Source organism: Centrocercus urophasianus, unplaced genomic scaffold, assembly GCF_019232065.1.
Source record: "Centrocercus urophasianus isolate 14NV4802_14NV808 unplaced genomic scaffold, USGS_Curo_1.0 seq_1071, whole genome shotgun sequence".
Lineage (NCBI taxonomy): Eukaryota > Metazoa > Chordata > Aves > Galliformes > Phasianidae > Centrocercus > Centrocercus urophasianus.
Window position 1 is genome coordinate 14,622 of NW_024884222.1, and position 22,297 is coordinate 36,918.

The 22,297-nt window shown below is 48.3% G+C and overlaps 1 protein-coding gene across 1 annotated transcript in view; it reads right to left on the reverse strand.

The window, feature by feature from the left end:
* MAMLD1 (mastermind like domain containing 1) overlaps window positions 1-20,331 on the reverse strand; it is a gene marked incomplete at its 5' end in the record, with an annotated part of 32,005 nt that extends 11,674 nt beyond the window's left edge. Inside the window, one exon of the mRNA XM_042832804.1 lies at window positions 18,625-20,331. Within this exon, the coding sequence (XP_042688738.1) occupies window positions 18,625-20,331 (1,707 nt within the window). The remainder of the gene's footprint in view (window positions 1-18,624) is intronic.
* Between the last annotated feature and the right edge of the window lie 1,966 nt (window positions 20,332-22,297).

The window sequence follows — 22,297 nt, forward strand, 5'->3', positions numbered from 1 at the left end:
AGAATCCTTGATAGCTTCATGTGACTTGTAGGGTATTAGCAATGGGTCAGAAGTTGGGACCCCCCCATTCAGCATTAGCATACGCTTGGGAGACTGCTTTGCATCAAGCAGAAGAAACCCAGCAGTCAGTGAGCAACAATGACGGCTGCTGTGCACCCTGCAGAGGGTAAAACATTACCAGGTGGTTGGAGGCTTGTCCATCGAAATCAAGAGACCGACTAGAAATGACTTTCAGATGCGTCACACCAAGTTGCAGGCTAAAACCAAACACGAACAGAACACAGAATTTCCGCTTGTATCAAATGTGACACGCCAGAAATTCTGGAGCACCTTCTCTGAAGCAGAGACTGCTGCTCCAGATGACAGCAAAGCCAACCCCTTCCCCCCAGAACAGCCAGGTAAATTAGTTTGAGAATTCTCATGAGTGCGATCATAAAGCGGCAGGAGATAAGTGTGGGACTGAGACCAACCAGTGGCAGTCAGGGATCCGCCTCGGCCCAGTGCCTGGCTGCAGCACAGCAGCAGCAGTGCCCCCAGCCCGCTTTGGGCACTCGGAAAATTCACCGCTGGGCTTACAGAGTGATTCTGAGATATGCTGTGCAGCATGCAGCCATCTGGTTCCTGAGTAATGGTGCGACAGCCTTTACTGTGTGCTCTGTGAGCCCCAGCAGCCCCACTCGGACAGATGTGCACATCCCAGAGGTCTGCCTGCAGGCGCACCTGCGCACGAGATGTGCACTGAGGCACGTGAGCCAGTGATGACTTCCCTTGCAGAAGCAAACTTCCCTTTGGACTGACAGCAGTGGTTGGCTCATGAGGCTGTGAGCACGCAGCTTGTCAGAAGAAGATGCAGAAAATGTGATCATTAAAGGCACACTCCCAAGCCACCCCTAGAGGAGATGATCTCGAAAGGTGAGTTTGCTTCATGGCTTAGTCACAGGATAAAACCTGGCCCTATGGAGCAGGGCTCGCATGACCAGGTTTGGTTTCCAGTTCTACCATATGTAGCTCTTTCAGGTGCCTGCAGACAGGTCACTTCATTTCTCTCCGTCTCAGCTTCCCCCAAAATGCATGAATGTTTCTCCCAAACAGGATCAGCCCCCGGAGCAGCAGGGGCCGGGTTCCATGCCACGCTGCGGTCCGAGCTGCACTTTGCCCTCTCCCCAGTGAGGGCCTTGTTCTGGTTCCCTCCGCAAACAAGATTTTGTCATGTCCTTTTTACGTACACCCCTGGGTCCGGCCACAGCCAGCTGCACCTCAGAACAGCACTGAACCACACCAACATGTAATGGTCCCCTGGGGTCTCTGACCTGGCAGTGCAGCTCAGCAGAGCGCAGCCCGGCCACAGACCTGTGGCTCATCCCTGCAGCCCCACAGCTCACCCCTTACGTGCTGTGGGAGCAGTGCTGCAACGGCCATGGGCACAGCTTGCTATGGCACGGTGAGAGCTTTCACCTCAGTGAGAACAGTCCCACTTTGCACTGTGCCCTCTCCTGCATCTTTGACTTCAGTCTTCCTCCAGCCCTGTCACAGACCATTCTCTATCACTTACCAGGCAGGAGATCCTTTCAAATCAAAATTTATCCATGACGGAAAAAAACACTCAGGCACCTACAAACACCCTCTTCTCAGGTCCACCACCACCTCCCCGTAACTTTGTGCGTTTTGGTCACGTAAGAGAGGAGTTTAGGAGATGCGCAGGTAGCAGCTGGCCCAGCAGGGCTCTGCTGTGAGGCAACAAGGAAGCACACAAAAGACAGCAGAAGGCTGGGGCTGGCCCATGCCCCGGCACTGCGGGGTGCTCCGTGAGCATTTCCTCTGCAGAGACACTGCATGTCAACAGTTAACTTCCCTTTGTTCACATCCAAATGATTAAGGTTAGAAGCTTGCCTGGTGACATCAGCGGAGTTTAAACACGCTGGATATGGTCCAGGGAGCCAAAGTTATTGCTGACCCCATGGTTACTGATCCGCTCTGCAAGTAGCTGATGTCTGCTCTCACTTTATGAATTATTTAATGGGTTAAAGATTGGTCAGATCTCCTTTATGCAATGTACAGCTATACAGTGGGCAGGAGGACATAAACATGCATTAACAAGGTTAAAGTCATATACTGTAACTACACTGTCTGTTTTCAGCTTGCAGCTTTATTGACTTAATCATGCCGGCACTGCAGCCAACAAATCATTAAATCCATTCCATTCTTCTGCTGGTTCCCAACCACAAAAACAGAGGCAGGCAAACACAGAGCGAGGCTGCAGAGGGGGTGGAGAGCGGGGGGGTGAGGGGCAGGGAAGAACACTGGGATCACTATGGAGTGCTGCGCTGGCCCCTCACTGCCAGCACAAAGACACCAAATCTGTCTTTACGGACTAAGTGGTTTCATGGTTTAAAGTGACACACTCATTTGTTCCTGTTTTGCAACGATTACACAAAAGAAGAAGAAGGGGGCGGGGGGGAGGGATGTAAAAGAGGAATAAAAAGCAAACGGAGTGTCCTCACACCGTAATGGCGCGCCTGTGTCCTTGAGGAGCGAGCAGCAGGGCTGGCGCAACGAGGGCTGCATGCCTGCTGCACCCCAGGGGCTCGAGCTCGGCACCGCGCTCACTGCTAATCTGCAGTGAAATGCAGGCATAATTAAGAGTTCAGCGTAAAGGAGAAAAGACATGCAGCATTAAATCAGTCCTCCCGCTGCCCTCCAGGAGCAGCTCCAACCACTCCTCAGAACCAAAGAAGTACTCGCTGTCAGACCTAAGTAACAGCTCCACTTTAAGACCAAGGCTTCAGTTTTTTGACCTGGTACTTTTCACATCCTCACTGAGGTCCCCAAGCAGAAGTGCTCAGATTGTCAGCAGGTGTCCTGCTGAAGTCAGCAGACTGACAAATTCCTGGCTCTACGTCAGGATAGCCAGGTTTGAAAAGCCAGTTCTGAACCTGGATCCTTACTGTCACTGCTGACATCTCCGTTCATTTCTTGATGGAGATAATCCTCTCTGCCTCCATAAAGTGAAGATCGGGCTTGTGACCATCTGAGGAACCTGAAATTAAGTCTGTGGATTCCAATGAGATGCATCCCAGAATCCCGTGAGTGTTGGCTCACACAGTCATCGAGCCACTCTTGATGATATCTGAAAAGTCATGGTGGCCAGTGAAGACTCCAGGGACTGGAAAAAAAACCATATTGCACCCACTTTTAAGAAGGGTAGAAAAAATGACCCAGGGAACTACTAATCTATCAGCCTCATCTGTGTGCTGGGGAAAATCATAGAGCAGATCCTCCTGCAAGCTGTGCTAAAGCACATTGAAGAGGGGGAGGTGATATGGGATAACCAGCACGACTTCACCAGTGGCACATCCTGCATGACCAACCTTGCTGCTTTTTATGATGGTGTAACTGTGTCAGTGGACAAAAAGAGATACTGATGTCACCTATCTGGACTTCAGTGAGGACTTTGACACGGTACCCCACAACATCCTTCTGTCCAAACTATATGGACAGACGATATGGATTTGATGGGTGGACTGTTCAGTGGATGAGGAACTGGTTGTGAGATCGTACCCAGAGAGTGGTGGTCCATGGCTCAGTGTCCAGATGGAGATTGGTGACAGTGGGATTGAGTGCCCACTCAGTGAGTTTGCAGATGACACCACGCTGTGTGGTGCAGCTAACACACCCAAGGGACGGGATGCCATCCAGACAGACCCAGACAGGCTGAGCAGGGAGCTCAGGATAACCTTATGAGTTTCAGCTAAGCCAAGTGCAAGGTGTTGGCGACCCTCACTACCAGGGCAAGCTGGGGGGTGTAAGGATGGAGCACAGCCCTGCTCAAAAGGACCTGGGGTGCTGGTGGATGGCAGCTGGAATGAGCAGCACTGTGCCCTCACACCCAAATGGATCCTGGGAGCATCCAAAGCAGCACAGCCAGCAGGGCGAGGAGAGGATCTGCCCTTCTGCTCCGTGCTGTGAGACCTCACCTGGAGCGCTGCGTCCAGATGGGGAGTGCTCAGCACAGGAGAGACACGGAGCTGTTGGAGCATCCAGAGGAGGGCACAAAAACGATGTGAGGGATGGAACACCTCCCTGCGAGGACAGGCTGAGAGCTGGGCTGTGCAGTACGGGGAAGGGAAGGCTGTGGGGAGAGCTGAGAGCGGCCTGTTGGTATCTAGGGGGGCTGTGAGATGGAAGGGAACAGATTATTGAGCAGGGTCTGCTGTGACAGGACAAGGAGAAATGGTTTTGAACTAAAAGAGGGGAGATTAGACTGGATATAAAGAAGAAGTTTTTTATACTAAGGGTGGTGAGGTACTGGTACATGTTGCTCAGAGATGGTGGTGGTTCCCTGTCCCTGGAGAGACTCAAGGTCAGGCTGGACCAAGCAGTGAGCACCTGATGAAGCTGTGGAAGTCCCTGCTTGCTGCAGGGTTGTTGGACCAGATGGCCTTTAAGGGTCCCTTCCAACTGAAACACTTCTGATTCTAAAATACAAGTGGCTTGTTCAGAGCTGGGAGAACAAACACTGTATCAGGATGCTGCTCCTCTGATACAAGCAGGCTATAGAGAAGCCTGCATGAACTCTTGGAAACCTTGAGAGCACTTCTTACAGAGAATCTAGGTACAGACTGGAAGCTTTTCTCCACTGAGTGAATGTGAAATAAATTCCTTTTTCTGGGAAAAACTCAGCTGCAGCAGGATTCCTGGTTCACTTCTACCTAGTATGAAAACAAGGAGCAGACAATGAGCTCCTTTTCCTCACCTCCTTGTTAAAAGATGCTTAGAGCTCCCTGTAAGAATAACTCAGATTTTGGCATGAGACACACAACAGCAGATTTTTTCAAACACTGTTATTATTTGGTTTCACAGTTCTTTTCTTCAGACCCAAACAAGCCTTCTCAGTTAGAGTTCCGATCTTACCTTCTTATGTTTACCAGTCTCCAGATAACTACCACCTCGAGACATCTCCTGCTTCCATGTATTGCAGCTAAACGTATCATTACTTAGTGCAGGAGCCAGCCGGTATTGCTCTTGGAAAGAGCCTGTCCCCCAGCAGGTGCTGCTCAAGGCGGGGGAGGTGGAGGAGCACCATCAAAGGTAAGAGCTTCCCAGCCACCGCGCTGGAAAAACAGGACCGAAGTGAACATGTTTGCTAAGGCAGAACTCAGCTATTTCAGGTATCTTTATGACTTCCAGCAGCAGCAGCACGACTTCGGTGCATCGAATCGCCACAGCTGCTGCTCCCAGAGATGCAGAGGGATGGCCCACGCAGCAGGCAGTGCCAAGCCCCGGCTCACTGATAGAGCAGCTCCCCGCTGCACCTCCACGCAGCGTGTCTGGGGCAAGTCACCCTCTGAAGAGCCCTGAAGAGCTCCCGGCCCCAGCCTGTCACAGAACCCACGTCTCACAGCTCCCAAACCAGTGCCGACCCACATTTCTGTGTGCTGTGCCCGCAGAGCAGCTCTGGGTGCTTGCAGGCTCACCCAGCTGTGCAGAGCTCCCACCTCCCCCTGTGCACACACAAGCCCGGCTACAGAAGTGGTAAAGCAAACGGTGGCAGTGCTTCTGAAGTGAGAGCTCTCTGCAGCCTCGGCACAAGATTTTCTAGTTGTTCTCTGCTCCCTGGTGCCATTGTGCACCCCAGCTGGCATTTCTTAATGACCGGAGCATCCATGTGTTCTTTGTAAACAATTACACCATATTCAAGGCAGGAGCAGAGCTCTCATGAAGCCAAGGCTCCAGCAGACTGCATAGGTGTTAAATGGTAAATCGTTAGGCATTTTGTTTTAATTGCAGAGTTATTTATACCCTGGAATTTGTTATTAGCATAGGACAAAACAGAACCTACTGTTACCCACAATTAAAGGCACTACTATGGGACTGTATCAGCACGGATGGCCCTCCCTTTCTTTGGCAGCAGCACGAGGAAGGCTGTGAACCAGTGGCTCCGTTCTGCAGCACAGAAGCAGCAGTCCCAGTGTTAGTCTTAGCCCATGCAGACCGCCCAGCCTCACTCCTGCGTCACCTCCTCCTCCGGCCCCAAAGTCCTGGCACAAAGCAGGGCTGCATGCAGGAGGTGCTGCAGGGTATGAGCCCACCCTTCCCCAGCAGCGGCTCCTTCTGGTGGAGGGGCACACGGATATGGTGCATCTTGGACTTGGCTTGGGGTTGCATAATCATTCTTGCTCAAATTCAGGATTAACAGGTTATATTCTCGTTTGCGAGATTCCTATCGGCACTGAGGGAGGTTTCTGATTTCACCAGCAGTAATCAGGATGCCACAATGGATTTCCGGTCTCAGCAACGAGGCTCAAGAGCCTTTGTTGCCTGTGGAGCTGGTTTTAATTCAAATCTAACTGGCAGAGCTATTGCAGGCTGCACGCTGAACAGATTGAAAAATAAAAGTCACTTACATGCACCTTACTTCTGAATCCATTTCGTACAGACACAAATCCCCCTGACCACCACAGCACCCGGTTGCTTCTCTCCCTTCCAGGAGCAGTGCCCTCCACCCCTCAGCACGGCGCCCATTACATGCCCAAAAAGAAATGTGCCAAAAACCTGCTCCAGTGCCCGCTCCGCTTCCGTTTGATGCCACGAAGGACGTCATGGAACACAGGCAGCAGGCAGGCCAGCATGCAGCGTGCAGTGGCGGTGTGGGGCTGTGAAGCTGCTGCCGTCCCCAGGCATGGCACCCAGCAGAGGAGGGGCAGCTGGCCTCAGGGGACAGACAAGAGCAAAACTGCTGGTGACGTAATTATAACTGGGAGGCCAAACAGGCTCCTGAGAGGCAACATCTTTGCGGACAGAAAGAGGAAAGGCTCACTGACGACTGGCTTGAGCAGATGAGTAAATCAGACTGGGGTTACAGCCTTCTTGCTCTCCCCTGCCTCCACCCCAAGGACTCTGTGAGTCACTGGAACTGGAGGAAAAATACACACGAAATTCTGCAAGTGCAGGAATTAAAGAGACATTTACACAGCTCGCCTCTGGCACTCAATACCAGCTGCAGAATTGGGTTAGCTTGACATTGCTGCTGCAGGTGAAGAGAAGCAGGAAGGCTGGCTGAGCAGCAGCAGTGCCCTGCACTGCAGAGCAGGTGAGCTGCAGCTGGTGGGCATCTCCTTGCTAAAGCACCGAGACACACTTTCACATTTTAAAATCCGGGAGTGAAAGCAATTAAGAAAATCTCTGTGTCCTTCACAAACACGAGGTTCAGGCAATTTTGGGTTATGAGATGGATGCAAATCTGCTAGTCTGAGTGCCTGGGAACCTGTACACTTCTGCAAGGCTCTGAAAAGCTCTGCTGGGAACAGCTGGGTCAAGCGCACTTTGCTGTCAGGTGCTTCACAGGCACCACCACCAAAATGAGACCTGCAGGCTGCCTGTAACAGGCCGCCAACCTGGAGCGAGGTCGCAGCTCTGCACTGCCCACAGCTGTCCTTCCCTCCAGAAGGTTCCTTCCTTCCTTGTCCCACTGGATGCTTCACAACTGCAATACCCCAAAAGAGCATAAGGGAAAGGCAGTGTTCACAAGCACATGTCACAGCAAACCCAGCAGTAAGCAACAGATGACCAGGCTAAGCTGAAGAATCTTTTTTTCCTTAACGCTTTCCTTTCTCTCCATGATTGCTGCGGGTGTTCAGACAAGGGCAGAGGCTGCAGCAGCGACTGGGGCCAGCTCTGGTGCATCTCCCGAGGGCAGGCAGGAGTCCTTAGTGCTGGATCTACTTGGGGTCAGGCAGGAGGGAGGAGGGAGGGCAGGGGAGGGAGAAAGGAAGAACCAACAGCTGTGAACCCATTGCGGCCGACGCTGCCGCCCTGCCCAGCGCAGTGCATCATCCAACTCAGCCTGGTGCCTCGCTTCCGTGGGCTGCCTGCTGCCTGCGAGGCAGGAAAGGGGCTGTCTGCCTGCCCACTTGGTCTCACAAGCCCAAGGGGCCCTTCCCAGCCACAACTTCCAAAGGAAAGAGATCTTGGCTGGCGCTGTCTCTCTTTTTTTTTCTTTCTGAGAAAAGCGGGGCTGAAGGCGGCGGCGGCTGCTTTATAACCCCGTCCTGCCCCTCAGCAAACAACCCAAGCAGAGTTTGAGCGTGAAAATGGGCTCCTCTGTGCAGCAGTTGTCTCGTAGCACAGTGAATCAATTAGTGGCTGATCATTACTGCGGTAACTCTATCTTTCACAAGCAAGATTTTATATACAGATAGACTAGGATGTTTTCTGCTCATTTCCTTCCTGTCATTCCCATCATGAACTACTGTTAAAAATACAATGCATTTGAAGCCTGTAATATTTGCAAGCCTGTGCTCCAGTTTCCCAGAGCTCAGCTGTTGTTTTCTGCACAGCAAAGGTAGAGAGAAACATCCCAACTAGAGAGGGCATATGCAGAAGGTCATCTCATTTTCAGGCTCCTAATATAAGGGATTACTTTAATTCCGTATTCTGGCCAACTGTTTCCATTTATAATCTACAGTGCAGGATTCCTTCCAATGTGTCTGTGGTGGTATTTGTTCTGTTATTTCTTCAGAAATTGGCAAAACTGTTTTGTTTGGAAAGCATTAGTGTAACAGTTTAGTACCCAGAGATAAGGAGAAAATAGGAGTACAGCTCAGCTCACCATCAAGTTTGGCATTAATCTAGATGGCAGCCAGGTGCCCTCCCCTCTACCGGAAAGGAAACAGTCAGAACTGTGTATTTCAAATGCACCCAGGCAGCATTCCATCTTATGAAAAGCCTTAACATGAGAAGAAAAAACAAGAAATCACAGAGAGAGCAGGATTTTAACTCACTTCTAAACTGGAGGAAAGCTGCTCTATAAGCAGAAGCCTGGCAGTGCTATGTACTGCCACAACTTGCATGGAGTCACCCAAGTCAGGCTGTCCTTTCTAATCTTATTTCTTACAGAGTCTCTGATGAAGGCCACAGTTCTTTCTAAACTTTTTTTTTTCCTCACATATATATATATAAATAAGAAAATAAGAAATATTTATATAGGTAAGAAAAAATTCAGGACTGAACTGAGCATGAAATGGATTGTCCATTTCCCCCCTTCACTGTCATAATCTTTCTTTTAATAATAAAAGAAATGTTAAATCTTGTTAAATGGTTATTTGTTTTCTCAAATGGAAAATACAGCATAACTGAACACGGGAGCTTTTAGATGAAGTCCAGAACCATGGGAGAACGGTGACATGTCCAGTGCCTTTTTTCAGAAAAAGAAAGATTTACTCCTTTTTCAGGGCCATCACACTGCCCATGGTGGTGTTATCAGTGGTTCTGTGTTCCTGCTGACCTTAAGTACTCTTACACCATTAAATACATAATATTTTCCGATAATAGAATGCCATTCACATCTCACTAACAATAACTCACTGTAATGAGATAAGAACCTCCACATCGAGTGAAGCTCTCCCCAGGAAATATGAGCACACTTTTGGGAACCACAGAATTGAGCTGATGACATCAGGATCCCCACACTGTATTCCTGGAGAACCCGTAACTCCCATCTACATCGACTGGAATTTGAGAGGCGTACAGATTGCAAAATCAGATGTTAATCTGCAGAGAGCAGCACAGGTATGGGCAGCCTGCATTTTTGCTTTCAGCAAGCAAGAACCAACAAGACTGTTAATGACAGAAAGCAGCACGGGTTTCTAGCTGTGTGTATAAATAGGCTTTAAAAACAACTGTATTCCTTAAGTGAGTCATCACATCATAAAGAAAACTTTTACAAGAAATTTCACGTTGTTTACAAATTTCCCCTGCGTATTTTTTAATTCTTTCCTTCCCACTCGCGACCCAGGAAGGACAGCTGCAAGACACAGAAACCTGACGCGCGCATTGCAAAACACCGAATCATCACTATTTACTGCGGGCACCTTCAGCTTGCAGGCTCTTGGCTTTTCCTGCAGTTGAAGCACAACCTAAAGCCAAGCGCAGGCCTTGCGCCGAGCCACCAGGGGGGCACTCAGCCTCCGTATGGGCGCTGCGGGACGCGGGGATCCCAGCGTGGCACCCAGCGCAGCGCTGCTGCCGAGCCGAGGAGCAGACCTGCGGGAGAACGGCTTCATCCCGGCTCTAAACGAGCTCAGCGGGGAATCTATAAACAGCCAAGTCGATTGCCAGGATGTGCACTTTTCAACTTGGTTCTGCTCCTTTGATCAGGCTGAATTTTGAGCTGCAGCGATTAATGGGCTCACAGAGGAAGTCACGGGATACCTCTTGGGAGGAGGGGGAAAGGAGAGGAAGTGGCTCACCCTCAGTCTGCATCTGTGCTGCTAAGCACTGCCTTTCCACGTAGAAAGCAGAAGTACTGCTGAAGGAAAGGAGGAGAAAAGGGGGCTGTCCAAAGTAAGAACCACTTGTACCATTCATGCGCTGTTTAAGTGTGCCCTTTGAAGCAACTGTAAAAGAAAACAGACTGTCCCAACGCGAGCGCCTTGTAAACCACACTTCAATCCAGAAGAGAAACAGTTTACACTTAATAATGCCGGAGAGTAAAGGAAATGTTAAACACGTTCATTAGGCAGAGAGAAGCTTCCAAAAGTCCTGAGTCTTAAAGCAGTGAGAGAAATTGGTTTATGACAGGGACACATACTACTGTTACCCCAGAAGAGTATGTCCTCATCTTTCCGGGTGGGGAAGAAACATTCACAGTAGCAGCCCACAACCACAAAAGAAAAGGACAGCAAACAAGCCCCAGGTCAGATTTTTCCCCTCCTTTCCCTTTGCTATGCTGTGACCAATGCAGGGGCAGCTCGTCCTCCTGCTGCCCACAACTGGAAAACTTAAGCCCAGAGGGCTGCAAATAACCAGCAGGATGACGAAAACTTCAGCTTCTTTGAAGGCTGGGACATCCACAGAATGCTGGTATGATCCCCTAAGAGACAGAGAGCCAAAAATTATTCAAACGCAAGCTTGAACTAAGGCAGGCACAGGTCACCAAAGCTTCCAGCTCCTTTCTTCAGAGAAAGGCTTTCTTCAGGACTGCCATTGCCAATGATTGCTTTGCCCTTTGAGGCATCCTCTTCCTCCACCTCTGATCTTTGCTGAACACACAAAGACGAGCATACATGATTCACTTTGCACTCAGAAATAATCCCGCAGTCGTCCTGGGATGACCTCCTGCTGGGTAAATTTAGGTGTGTGTGTCGAGGCTTTACAAGATCAAGCCATTCATGTACCATGTCAGAGCAGGATATGGCACTGCCCCATCTGCTTCACAAGGCTCCCCCCTCCTTCAGTGGGTTCTTAACAACTCTCCAGTGGGGAAAAATACCTTGGCACAGGTTGTCCAGAACCTGCATTGAAATCTGCATCTGTCTGAGACTGATTTAAGGGATCTCGTTTCATTACTACAAGGAGAACTGCTACATCATTATGCCGGTCAGACAGAGAACACTATTTATGTTGCAGTAATGTATTTCCTATCTTGTTCTTTTCACATCCCCATATGCAAAGGGTTAAACTGTAATACAGGGTTACTTTTTGTTAATTGCCGGGAGAGCTTTTAAGAATTATGGACTGATATGATAATTTTTGCCTTTAGATATGCTGTGAAAGATTTAACCTAAAAACGTACAAGTAACAGTGATTAGCCTTCAAAGCCCTAAAAAAAGCTGCTCCGTTCTGACTGCGAGTTTCTATCAATTATTAGTGCAGGCTGCTTGAAATAGTCCAAAGTACTTGAGACAGAAATATTGCAACGCCGACACGGCAGACTGATACACTTCCTAAGCGGCCAGAGTTTTTGAAGACAGCTTGTAATAGCGTTTGGCTTTCAAATCTTAATGTTAACAGCTTTGACGAGACCGATTCTAATTTGTATTTAAGACCCATTACCTCTTCCTCTAAGCAATCTTCGTGAAACATCATTTGTTCTAGGGAGACATTTGCCATACAGAGTGTATCTCTAATGGCCGCTAATTCACCCTATTCTGCTTGCTCCTATATTAATCAGCAAGCTGTGAATCATCCCAGTGTTTCCAGACTCGCAGATGTACGAGGGAACCGACGAAGCCAGTCCAGTTTCTCTCTCCATTCAGACACGGAGACAATATCAGTTCCTGTTTACAGCCACTGCTTTGTTTCCCCCACCCACACACTGAAATTTCTCCAAAACGCCCAGAGAAAAAGAGACTGAGTTCACTTTACCAGGAAAGTTATTTCTAGGTATCGCATCCGTACCAAAACACGTCTGTGCTGTTATTTCGCGTGCAGCGCTCGCTGCAGCAGGGCAGGAATGGCAGCGGAGCCGAGCAGGATGAAGTGGGCAGCTCTCATCACCCTGCCCCGCCGCCCGGCGGCACCACCTGATTTATTGCCCCCCGAAGGCTGCCTGATTCATCTGCCTGCTTTTCGTTCCAATCGCTAATTAGCCACGGGTGCCTCAGCCTTGCGAGCGTAGATGCAATTTTAGACTGCTGCACGACAGTACCAAATGGAAACCTTCTCCCCCCCATCCCAAAAGGGAGGCACAACCAATGCTCTCTCAATATCCCCACAAAAGGTGCTCAAATTAACTTTTAATTTAGGCAGCGAATTTGAGAGAGTGAGAAGGCCATGGATTTGGGGAGGTGAGCACGTTTTCTGAACGCCATGCTGCGTTTAGCTGGAGGCGAGCCCCACAAACTGCAAAAATACAGACAATGAACAAATGAACCTTCCAGAAGCGGGGCACAAATGGTATTCAGATGCTCTGAGATTGATGGGAATTTGCAGGAGAGATGAAGCAAGATTTGGGTGTACAGTAGGGTCATGGAAACTGCTCCCTCACTGCTCTTCATCAGCACGCTGCGCTACGAACACCTTTTTGGTGCAAAGCAATGGGTGCACTGAAGCATAAGTGAGGGTGCAGGCAGTGCATTGTAGCAACAGCTACAGCTGGGTCAGTGCAGGTGCTGGGGCCTGACCCAGCCACTGTGAGCCCCACGAGTAAACCTACCAAGGCATCTGGGAAACCAGGGAGAGAGCAGCCGGCCCAGCTGGCAGGATCAGAGAGGTTTTGGTACACGTGGGTGCCAGAATTTGGTTTCACATCAAATGAATCAGACACTTAGCACAGTAACACCACTTTCCCCGTATGTTTGACAGAAGAGCTTCTCTCCTATCCCCACTGCAGGGAAAAAGGAAAAAACTGTCTGTTGCTTAAATTGCATGTCCTGGGCATAAGGACAGACTATAAAAGCAGCCTGTTGTCATTCAATGACCCGTCCTATGTTTCTCTGGGATGTCCCATTTCCATCTGCATGTTCATGGTCTGCTAAATACTCCTCTTTTCCTTCTCCACCAAAACAAGGGCGGCTGCCAGGTCAGCCTGCCCACACCCAGCACTTCATGGTCCCTCTGCTGGGAGCTAACGGGGGGCTAACTGGGAGAAACAACCTGTGCATTGAGCAGAGGTGCCAGAAGAAACTTGATTGCACACCAAAGAACAGTGAAGACTAAGGCATGGATAGCAAGGCTCAGCTATGGCAGGGAAATGTCCTGAAAGAAGGCAGCATAGAAGGACGCATGCAATTTAACAAAATAACACAAAAGAGCAGCACGGTGAGGAGATCAGACCTGATTTTTTCATCTCCTGCAGTTCTGAAAATACTGGGCTACTGCTGGCATAGCTGACCAACACCCACATCTTTCCAAAAGCCTCCTCCTTACTTTCCAAGAGCCATCCAACGTCACTTAGTGGTGGGGGCGGGCAGGAGTCGGCTGTGCAATAGCCTCTGTTGGGCTCCCCTGGGAAGGGGAATCTTTGGGTTTGAGCAAAAAATACCAACACTGTTGCAACGGCACTGCTAAATATAAATTCAGAAATGACTGTTCAAGATGTTTTTACATATGCAGAGAGGTCAAACTCCAGGCTCAGCCTTACTGCCTGCTTGCTGCAATCCAGATTCATCACCAGCTTCCTTTATTCGTCCAGTCAAAGGCACTTAATTAGCTGAAGGGCTTGCTCCTTTGCCTTCAAAAGCTCTCCGCTACCTCAAAGGCTTTGCTCGAGTATTGTGCTATCACTGCCATTTGAAATCAAATCCGTTTTTCTTCCCTGCAGCATTAGTTACAAAATATATATATATATATATAAAAGTCTTTCCTGTGAAAAGAGAAGGAAAAGGAGAAGGAAGAGGAAAAACAAGAAGAGAAGAAACAAGAGAAGGATGAAAAAGGGGAAGATCAGTGGGAAAGACCAAGCAGAACTTCATTCACAGATAAGTGTGACGTTTAAAGACAAAGGGACGGGGAAGGGAAGGGGGAAGGGAAAGACTGAAACTGCAGATGAAATCTGGGATTCCAGTCTTATTAATAATACAAGACAGCTTGTTTTGTGTGATAGGAAAATGTACAACATCTCAGAAATCCCCACTATGTTTTTCCTGTACATACCACAACTGAATGTACATTTCTATTCTTACATTAATAAAAGCTGAATTTCGCATTCCATCATATTTATTTAACCTTTAACACCTAAGCTCTGGGTCACTTTACTCTTTACAACAGTGCACTTCTTCTGCAGCTTTGTTTCTATTTTAAGAGAGCTCATGCATAGAAGCAAGACTTTTTGTTCACTTTTTTTCCTCCTAGCATGTTTAATGAAGCTTGGGGGTTTTGGTGTTTCTGCAACCTGTGATTTACTCCACCAACTCAGATACTCTATTGCTTCTTTAACCACAGTTAAACAAACACTCTCAAGTCCCTTACAGAGTTCTTTTTTTTTTTTTTTTTAAATCTTCATCACATTCTTCAATTCTCACAAACAGTCAGCATACAGTAAAATACAGCTATTAATATTGCAAGACTTTTCTCTATGCTTCTTTCGCTATAATTTTTTCCTTTTCCATAATTTTTGGCGATGGAGCTGAAACAAGCACACCCTGCTCTGGCAGCCCGGTGTACAACTATCTGGATGTCAGCAGAAGTGTGGAGGGCTCTAAGAATAGCACATTTGGTTCCCACAGAGCAAGTGCAGCTCAGAAATGCGCAGTGTGTCACAGCCAAACAACAGGTATTTCTTAGCCACGTCCCCCCAAGAAAACTAGCCTCTCCATCGGGTCTTGTCTGAAAGTGTGTCCCAGAGCAGGGGGCAACGCAGCCCCCTCCCCAGGGCTCTGAAGCTAACTCAGGCAGACTTGGGCATGGAAAACTCACAGTCCCCCAAAGGTTGAAATGCAGAGATCCCCAGCTCCTCTTCCTACAAGCAGGAGAACTCCTCTTTCCATTCACGAGGGCCCGTTACTATTCTTACATGGCTTGGAACAAGAAAATGGCTCTTCTGAACTCAGGGATGTCATACCAGCATAGCTGGAGGCACAACTGAGCCCAGTATTTCCGACATGCCAAAAGAGAGGATCTGCAAGTACAAGCTGTATTTAGACATAAGATGTGGGAGATGCCCAGCTATTCAACCTGCCTGGGCAGATGCTGCCTTCAAACACCCAGAGCCAGCCAGCAGAAAGTCAGAGGGCTGAGCTGCAGCCCAGAAAGCAGCAGGGGCGGCTCAGGAGACTCCCTGGCACTTAATACCACCTTATATTGTGGATTTGTGAGTCCAGACCTTTGAGTGTAATTTCACTCAGCAAGCACCAGTAGTACATGAGTGCAATGAAAACTTGCACATCTCCACAGGACCGCTGTGAGTACCACCAGGCTTTGCAATATCACACAACGCAAACTGTTGGTGCCTAAATCAATATCAGTCAGCGTCCAACGGCAAAGACACAGCGCTTCAGACGTGGAAGGATCACACGTTATCAGATCTGCCACTCGTCCAGGCAACCCAGGCTCTGGGATGCAGACTGATTACACTGAAGAGATACACCGTTATGTTCCACACGCTGCAGCTGGGATGCACCAGGAGGAAGCCAGCATCTGGGACGTGGAGCCTTGGCTTCAGTTTGCCTGAACAGAACAGCATACGGCTCACCCTGGGCTGGGGCACAGCCACAGCTCTCTCCCACGTGCTGCTCTCCCACGACAAGGGTCACGTTGTGTGGTTTACTGTTCTCCCTCCAACTGGCCACCGTCCACATTCTTCTGTATCGAGCTGCACCTCTCGCTCAAAAGATGAGAGCACCTGGCCTTCTTATGATAAATGTTAGTCGCATTCCCAAACGCACACACAGAGTAAGGGGACAACTTTCAAATGCCAACCAACATCCCAGGGAACTCTGCTGGTTTTCTTTGAGTGGGTTTCCGTCAGTGAGGCTAAAAAAGGCAATTTTCCATCGGACAGTTATTGATTATTGAAGATGCGGAAGTTGTCTCTCGTCTTCTGAATCTTGTGGTGTTTAAATGAAACAGCTGTTCTGTGATTGAGAAGCCACATTCGTCACCAGCCTCAGGAGAAAGCTGGCACCGAGATTCCAAAAACCTCGAAGTGGGCTCTCAGCCGTGCTGCTGGACGCTGACCCCACAGCCACTGCTGCTAGCACACATCACAGACCCAAACTGGTACAGGCCAGCCCCAAAATCTCAGTATGTTTCAATGAGGGTAAGAGATCTCTTGCAGACAAATAGCAGACCTACCTGCTAGATTCAAACAAACAGCAACTAACCCAGAATTTTAAGGTTTCACACCTCAAATACTTTCCAATTTTCTGTCCTTTCACTCCAAAAAATTCATTTTTTGCCATTTGCTTTTAATTCAGCAGCAGGATTCCACATCCTCCTATGAGATTTACAGTAAAATCATCAAAACACAGCAAAAAGTTCAGCTTCTGAACATGCGCCATCCTTCTTAGGTGGCTCAGCACACTGTAAAACCAAAGCACAGTCACCTGGTGCATAATTAGTGCACCAGTCTTACTTGTAAAATGAGGGAGGCACCGAGAGCTTACCTAACTAATCTGAAATGAGATGCTCATTGCCTGTAATCACTGTCTTTATCATCCTTGATAATTACTGATAGGCACCAGATGATGCTACCTCTCTGACAGTGAGAAGCACCTGGAAACGCAGCACAGGCAGAGCAGTGGAAAAGTTGCTGAAAAGGGCTGGTTTTGGACAATCAAAGAGATTCACTGCAGGGGTTTGGAGGTGTAAGATAAAAACGAGGGCACAGGAAAACTCAGGAACACAGCAGGGACGTGGTGATGCCACAGATCCAGCGGTAGAGCCAGAGAAAAGATACACGCTCAAAGGTTATGGACGTGGGTCGAAACAGGTTGTGTCGTGGCAGTTTAACAACTTTGCAGCCATTGTCCGAAGTGCAGTAAGACACCATGAATATTTTTCACTCACACTGCCTCCAGTGTACAACCCCTGATCAGCACTAAGTCACAAAGCTGCAGCAACTCACTCATTCGGCTGTGCATCCACTCTCTGGAATCCTCAGCCTTCCCAGCCATTCTGCCCTCAGCTGCTGGATCAAAGCAGGGGAGTACCGGGTTTACACAACTTTGGGTCGATCTCAGAGAGGCACAGTGGAAATGCACCTTGTTAATTTACCACTACAAAGCTGATGTTTATAACTAGCTGCTTATTTTTCATTGCTATCACAAAAAAAGTTACACACTAAGCCACCCGCACTGAAGAAACGCATCTCTACAAGAGCTGAAGTCCTAGGAGGTAGGAAAGCACAGAAATTCAGGGTCTGCATTCCCCATCTAAGCACAGCTCTCTGGAACAGGTCCATGCAAGCTCTGAAGATCAGCCTTCAGATCACTGGGGCAGAAGCGTTTCAGTGCACCATGAGGAGTCAGTGTAAGCATGCACACACAGCTGGGCTAAGGATTCTGCTGCCACAGTGCTGGTTCTGCCTAATTGAAGCTGGCTTTGGTGGCAGGGTTCCGTTTGTGTCCTACCATTATTCTTCCTAGTGAAAAGACAGCCACTTATTGCTCATAGCTGAGCTCTCAGACTGAGCCCCCAGGCCTTTCCTTGCTCTGAAACACTCAGCAAACCTCTCTAATTTGGGGCAGCAGTAGATAGTGCTTTGCACTTCTCCTTGAGGCTCAGGGAGAAGGTTGCTGGAGAGAAACCAAAGCTGCTTCTCAATCTTGCCAGTCACATTTTTGCACATACAAGCTCAGTTGGTATTGCAGCTTAGCAAAGGGTGGGGAATGGCCCTCATCCAAAGCAGGGCATTGCTTCTGGCAAATGCTGGCAACAGGTATTTCAAGTCTGCCTCTTAGCTATTCAGACGCTGTACTGTTTGACCTGCTGTCCATCAAGGAGTCATATTTTAACTTCACTTCTCACCCCTCCGATCTTTCTGGCCTCAGAAACATAACATAGAGGTGAAATCAGCCAAGGGCATTAAGGGGAAAAAATAAAGAAAAAAAAAAAAAGATGGAAAACAAATTATGGGAACATCTCTACCGCTTACAATATACCTAAGAACACAATCTGTACATTTAAAAATAACTTATTTCAGTAGTGAGAAGTGGGTTTTGCCTAATAGCACAACATTCTCCACTGGGCTAGAGGTGACAGTGCACAATGGAATTAAAGTACATTTCAAGTGAAGACATAAACAAAGTTACTCCTAATAACTCCAGGAGGTTGTCCATTCATACACCGTGCACAGCCCAGAAGTTTGACGACGTCACAGTTGAAACACAAAGGGAAGCAAAAAGAAGAAAACACGTAACTCAACGTTTGCACGCAAGCCCAGCAAGACCGAAGAAGCACACTCACCTGTCTGTTTTGAGATGGCAGCGTGGCAGACTGCATGTGTCTCTGCATCCGATGCGGCTGCATCAGCTGCCGGAACTGCTGCTGGAGGAACTGGCTGCTGTTAGCCTGCTGGGACTGCGGGGCGGCTGCAGACTGCTGCTGCTGCTGCTGGAGATAGTGAATGAGCGACTGCTGCCCTTGTCCTGCTGTCAGGGGTGACATCTTCTGGGTAGCTGACTCCGAGGCAAAGTGAGATAGTGGCTTGGTGTTGTTGAAAGAAAACTGGTCTTGGTTAACAGGGCTCTCATTCACCAGACCTGGCTGTAAGCTAGCAGATGGCTGTTGCATAATTATGTTCATATTTTTGGACTGGCTTGTAGTCATTGATTTAAAAAGTGAGTTCTGCATATTTGTGGGGTTGTTGTTGGGAGTGATATTAGAGATTAATGGACCTTGAGGACTGAAGGGCTGCTGATGCAGAGCGGGGCTTGACAGCTTCTCTGGCCTGTATGGTGGAGAAGGTCCAGTATTTGTGGAAGCCATGCTGGCAACCAAGTTGTTCTGTGGACTTTTAATGTTGCTGGCTGGTAAGCTGGCTGCTGTCAGGGCAGGTAGCATGGAGCTCTGTGGGCTGAAGGGCTGCTGGTTCAGAGCTGGACTGGAAAGCTTCTCAGATCCGTAGGGAGGAGAGGGGCCGTTGGAGGGGGTGCTGCTGGAAGTCATGCTTGAAAGCAGAGTGTTTTGAGGACTCTGAATGTTGTTTCCTGGTAAATTATTAGCAGGTATACCAGATACCATAACATTTTGAGGACTGAAAGGCTGATGGTGGGGGGATGATCCTGCTCTATAAGGAGGAGAGAGACCAGGAGGAGACATAGATGGCCAGCTAGGAGCCTGTACTTGTTGCTTTGTAGTAGACACCTGCTTGCTAGCTGCCAGCTGCTTTAGCTGCTGAGCATGCCAGTTGGAGCCAGGTATGTTGGGTAAGGGTACTGGAAGCATGGGTGGTGGCTGGTTCTTGCTCTGAGCTGCTGCGGAGATGGGTGATGCGGCAGGTTTGTTTGAGGGAGGAACCTGGAAGTTAGCTCCAGCAGATGATGGCCTCATCTGAGGAGATCCTCCACTGGTTGGGTTGCAGCCTGGGGAAAAGTCTTTGTTAGCAACATGGTTCTCCAAGTGGGAAGTCTGCGGGGAGGACTTTGGAGTGGTACTTATGCTTGGCTGAGAATGACTCAGGCCAAGTGGCTCCTCAGCCTTGCTGCCCAGAATCTTCTCCAGATCCAGGTCATTGGGAGAAGGATCAGGCATCTTTGTCAGCTCTTCCAACAGATCTTGCAGCTCCTGGTCCACAGACTGTAAGCTGTTTGCTTTCTCATCATAGTGGACAATGCTGTTACCTTGCCCTCCTACTGATCCCTTCTGATTTATTTCTGTGTTGGGTGGCACAGAAAATGGGGAGCCGATGCCACTACCATTCATGTGATTGTTTTCCAAGAGCACTGAATGACCTGTGACTGCCATGGAAGAAGTGCTGTGACTGCTGGAGAACGGAGAACTTTGCAGTTCTGGACACGCCACACTGGGATTGGTACCTTGGCCCATGGAAAGGGTTACATCATCCAGACAGAGTCTTTTACTGTCATTTGGGAAAATGACATCAGGCACACCACTGGAGGCAGGAGAGCTATCATCTTCCAGCTTTCTTTTAATGGATCCCTGTAACTGGGAAAATAAAAATGGAAAAGATGGTTACTGACCTTACACTAACATGCTCTAAAGCTCCGAACTGCAACACTGGGTTGCAGATACTGAAAATTAAACCGCACAATTAAAAAACCAATCACGTGAGACAAATTCAATCAGGATTTAAGTGGGTGTGACTTCGCTGAAATCAGATGAGTTACAGTCAGACAAAGGCTCGATCTCACGTGCTGGCCCTAAGACAGGTGCTAAAGCTATAAAACACTGCCTGTCATCTGAACTGTAATAGAAGTTTTTAAAATCATTTCTGGTATCATCTCAATTAAGACATTATACTCCCTGCATACAAACGTGCCAGCATTGCCATGGTCTAGACAACGGCAGAAATGAATGAAACCCTGGATTGAATTTAGCCACCTCCTGCCAGTGACTCGGATTAAATTCAGACCTGAGACAACTAAGTTGTTTTACATTCTTTATTCTGAAATAACTGGCATGCTTTCTGAACAAACTCAAACAAACAAACAAAAAGACCTCAATTACATATCTAATCAGACTTTCAGCTTTCAGTCTTTTTTTTAATTGTAGACAGTTTAGGTTTTCTTAACAGTAAATAACAGCTAAAATCTTAACTTTTCTTTGTTTTCCTAAGTCTCTGGCAGTATGGGCTTCATTCACATTAGGATGCAACTTATTTGTAAAAACTGAAGTATTTTCAAAATACCACGACAGAAATACCTCATCTTTACGAAATGGTGTAGTGGTAAATCCACAAGTTTTGGAGGAAAAATAAACCAACTTCATTATGTTTAGAAAGAAACTGAAACTAAAAATAATGTCTCTATCACAAATTCAGTGCAATATGCTCATCTCCTCTAAATATAATCATCTGTGGCTTTCATTTTTAACAACTTTGACCTGTATGTCATAGGATTAATCAAACATTAACATTGCTGCTCCAAGTTAAGGGAAATAAGCCTTCTGTTCTTGTGTAATAGTAGAGGGAGGTGGTGTTTAAAGAAATATCTTGTCAGCAATGGAGAAGCCATAGAGTCACTGCTCCTCTAAGCCAGCTCACAGTACAACCTCTCCCAGCCCTGAACTACTGTTCAAAGCACTGCTAATCACCTTGCACCAGGAAAAAAATCTGGTCTCCTTGTAATACCCGCCCGCAGCGTTAAAAGAACCCCACCATGTATTGCCAGCGTAGTCATGTCCACTCTAAGGCTGCGGTGGGTACGACTGGCTTCTGAATTTTGCACTGAATATTACATCTCACCCGGGCCTAAGTTCCCCACACAAACAGCCGCTCTGGTGCTCAGTACAGCTGTTGCCACAGGACGCTCATCACGGGGCATACGAGGCTGCAGGGCGCAATATGGGCACGTGGTGCAGCTGCTTCTGCAATGTACAAATGGCCACCCTGAAATTCAGCCCATCTACCATGGGTTCAAGTAACTCACCACAACTGGGGCTGTTCTGAGCTGGGAACTTGGAGCAGTTTCCCAGTAGCTTGTTGAACACACACGAGTGCTCTCACATCATTTGTTTCTAAATTGGTGGGCAGAGAGAAGACTGTAAGTTTGGGCCAGCATGTGATCAGGCTACACAGATACCTCCCTACGTGTTAACGCCCAACTTACATGGGTATTTGGAGGTGAGTGAGAGGATGCAAGTTAGTTGTACATGAGGAACAGGGTGCTGGCAGATGGAAATACAGGTTTGTATGCTATGGTGAGCGGCTGCTCAGGCTCTGGGAGAAATTCACCTACCACACAGCAGTTCTGAATGGTGCTGTGGCAAAGAAACCTTTTTGCACGGACATTTTTCACCTACCCTCTAAGGAAGCTATTCCGTACCAGAGCAATCACTGCTCCTGTTCTGTGGCCTCCAGTTGCACTGCTTTACCCTAAGCTGCTCCCAGAAACCACAAGTGAGTTGGATCTGGCCCGGACTGGGGAGTGCTGCTATGGGTGTCCTGCATGCCGCTGGC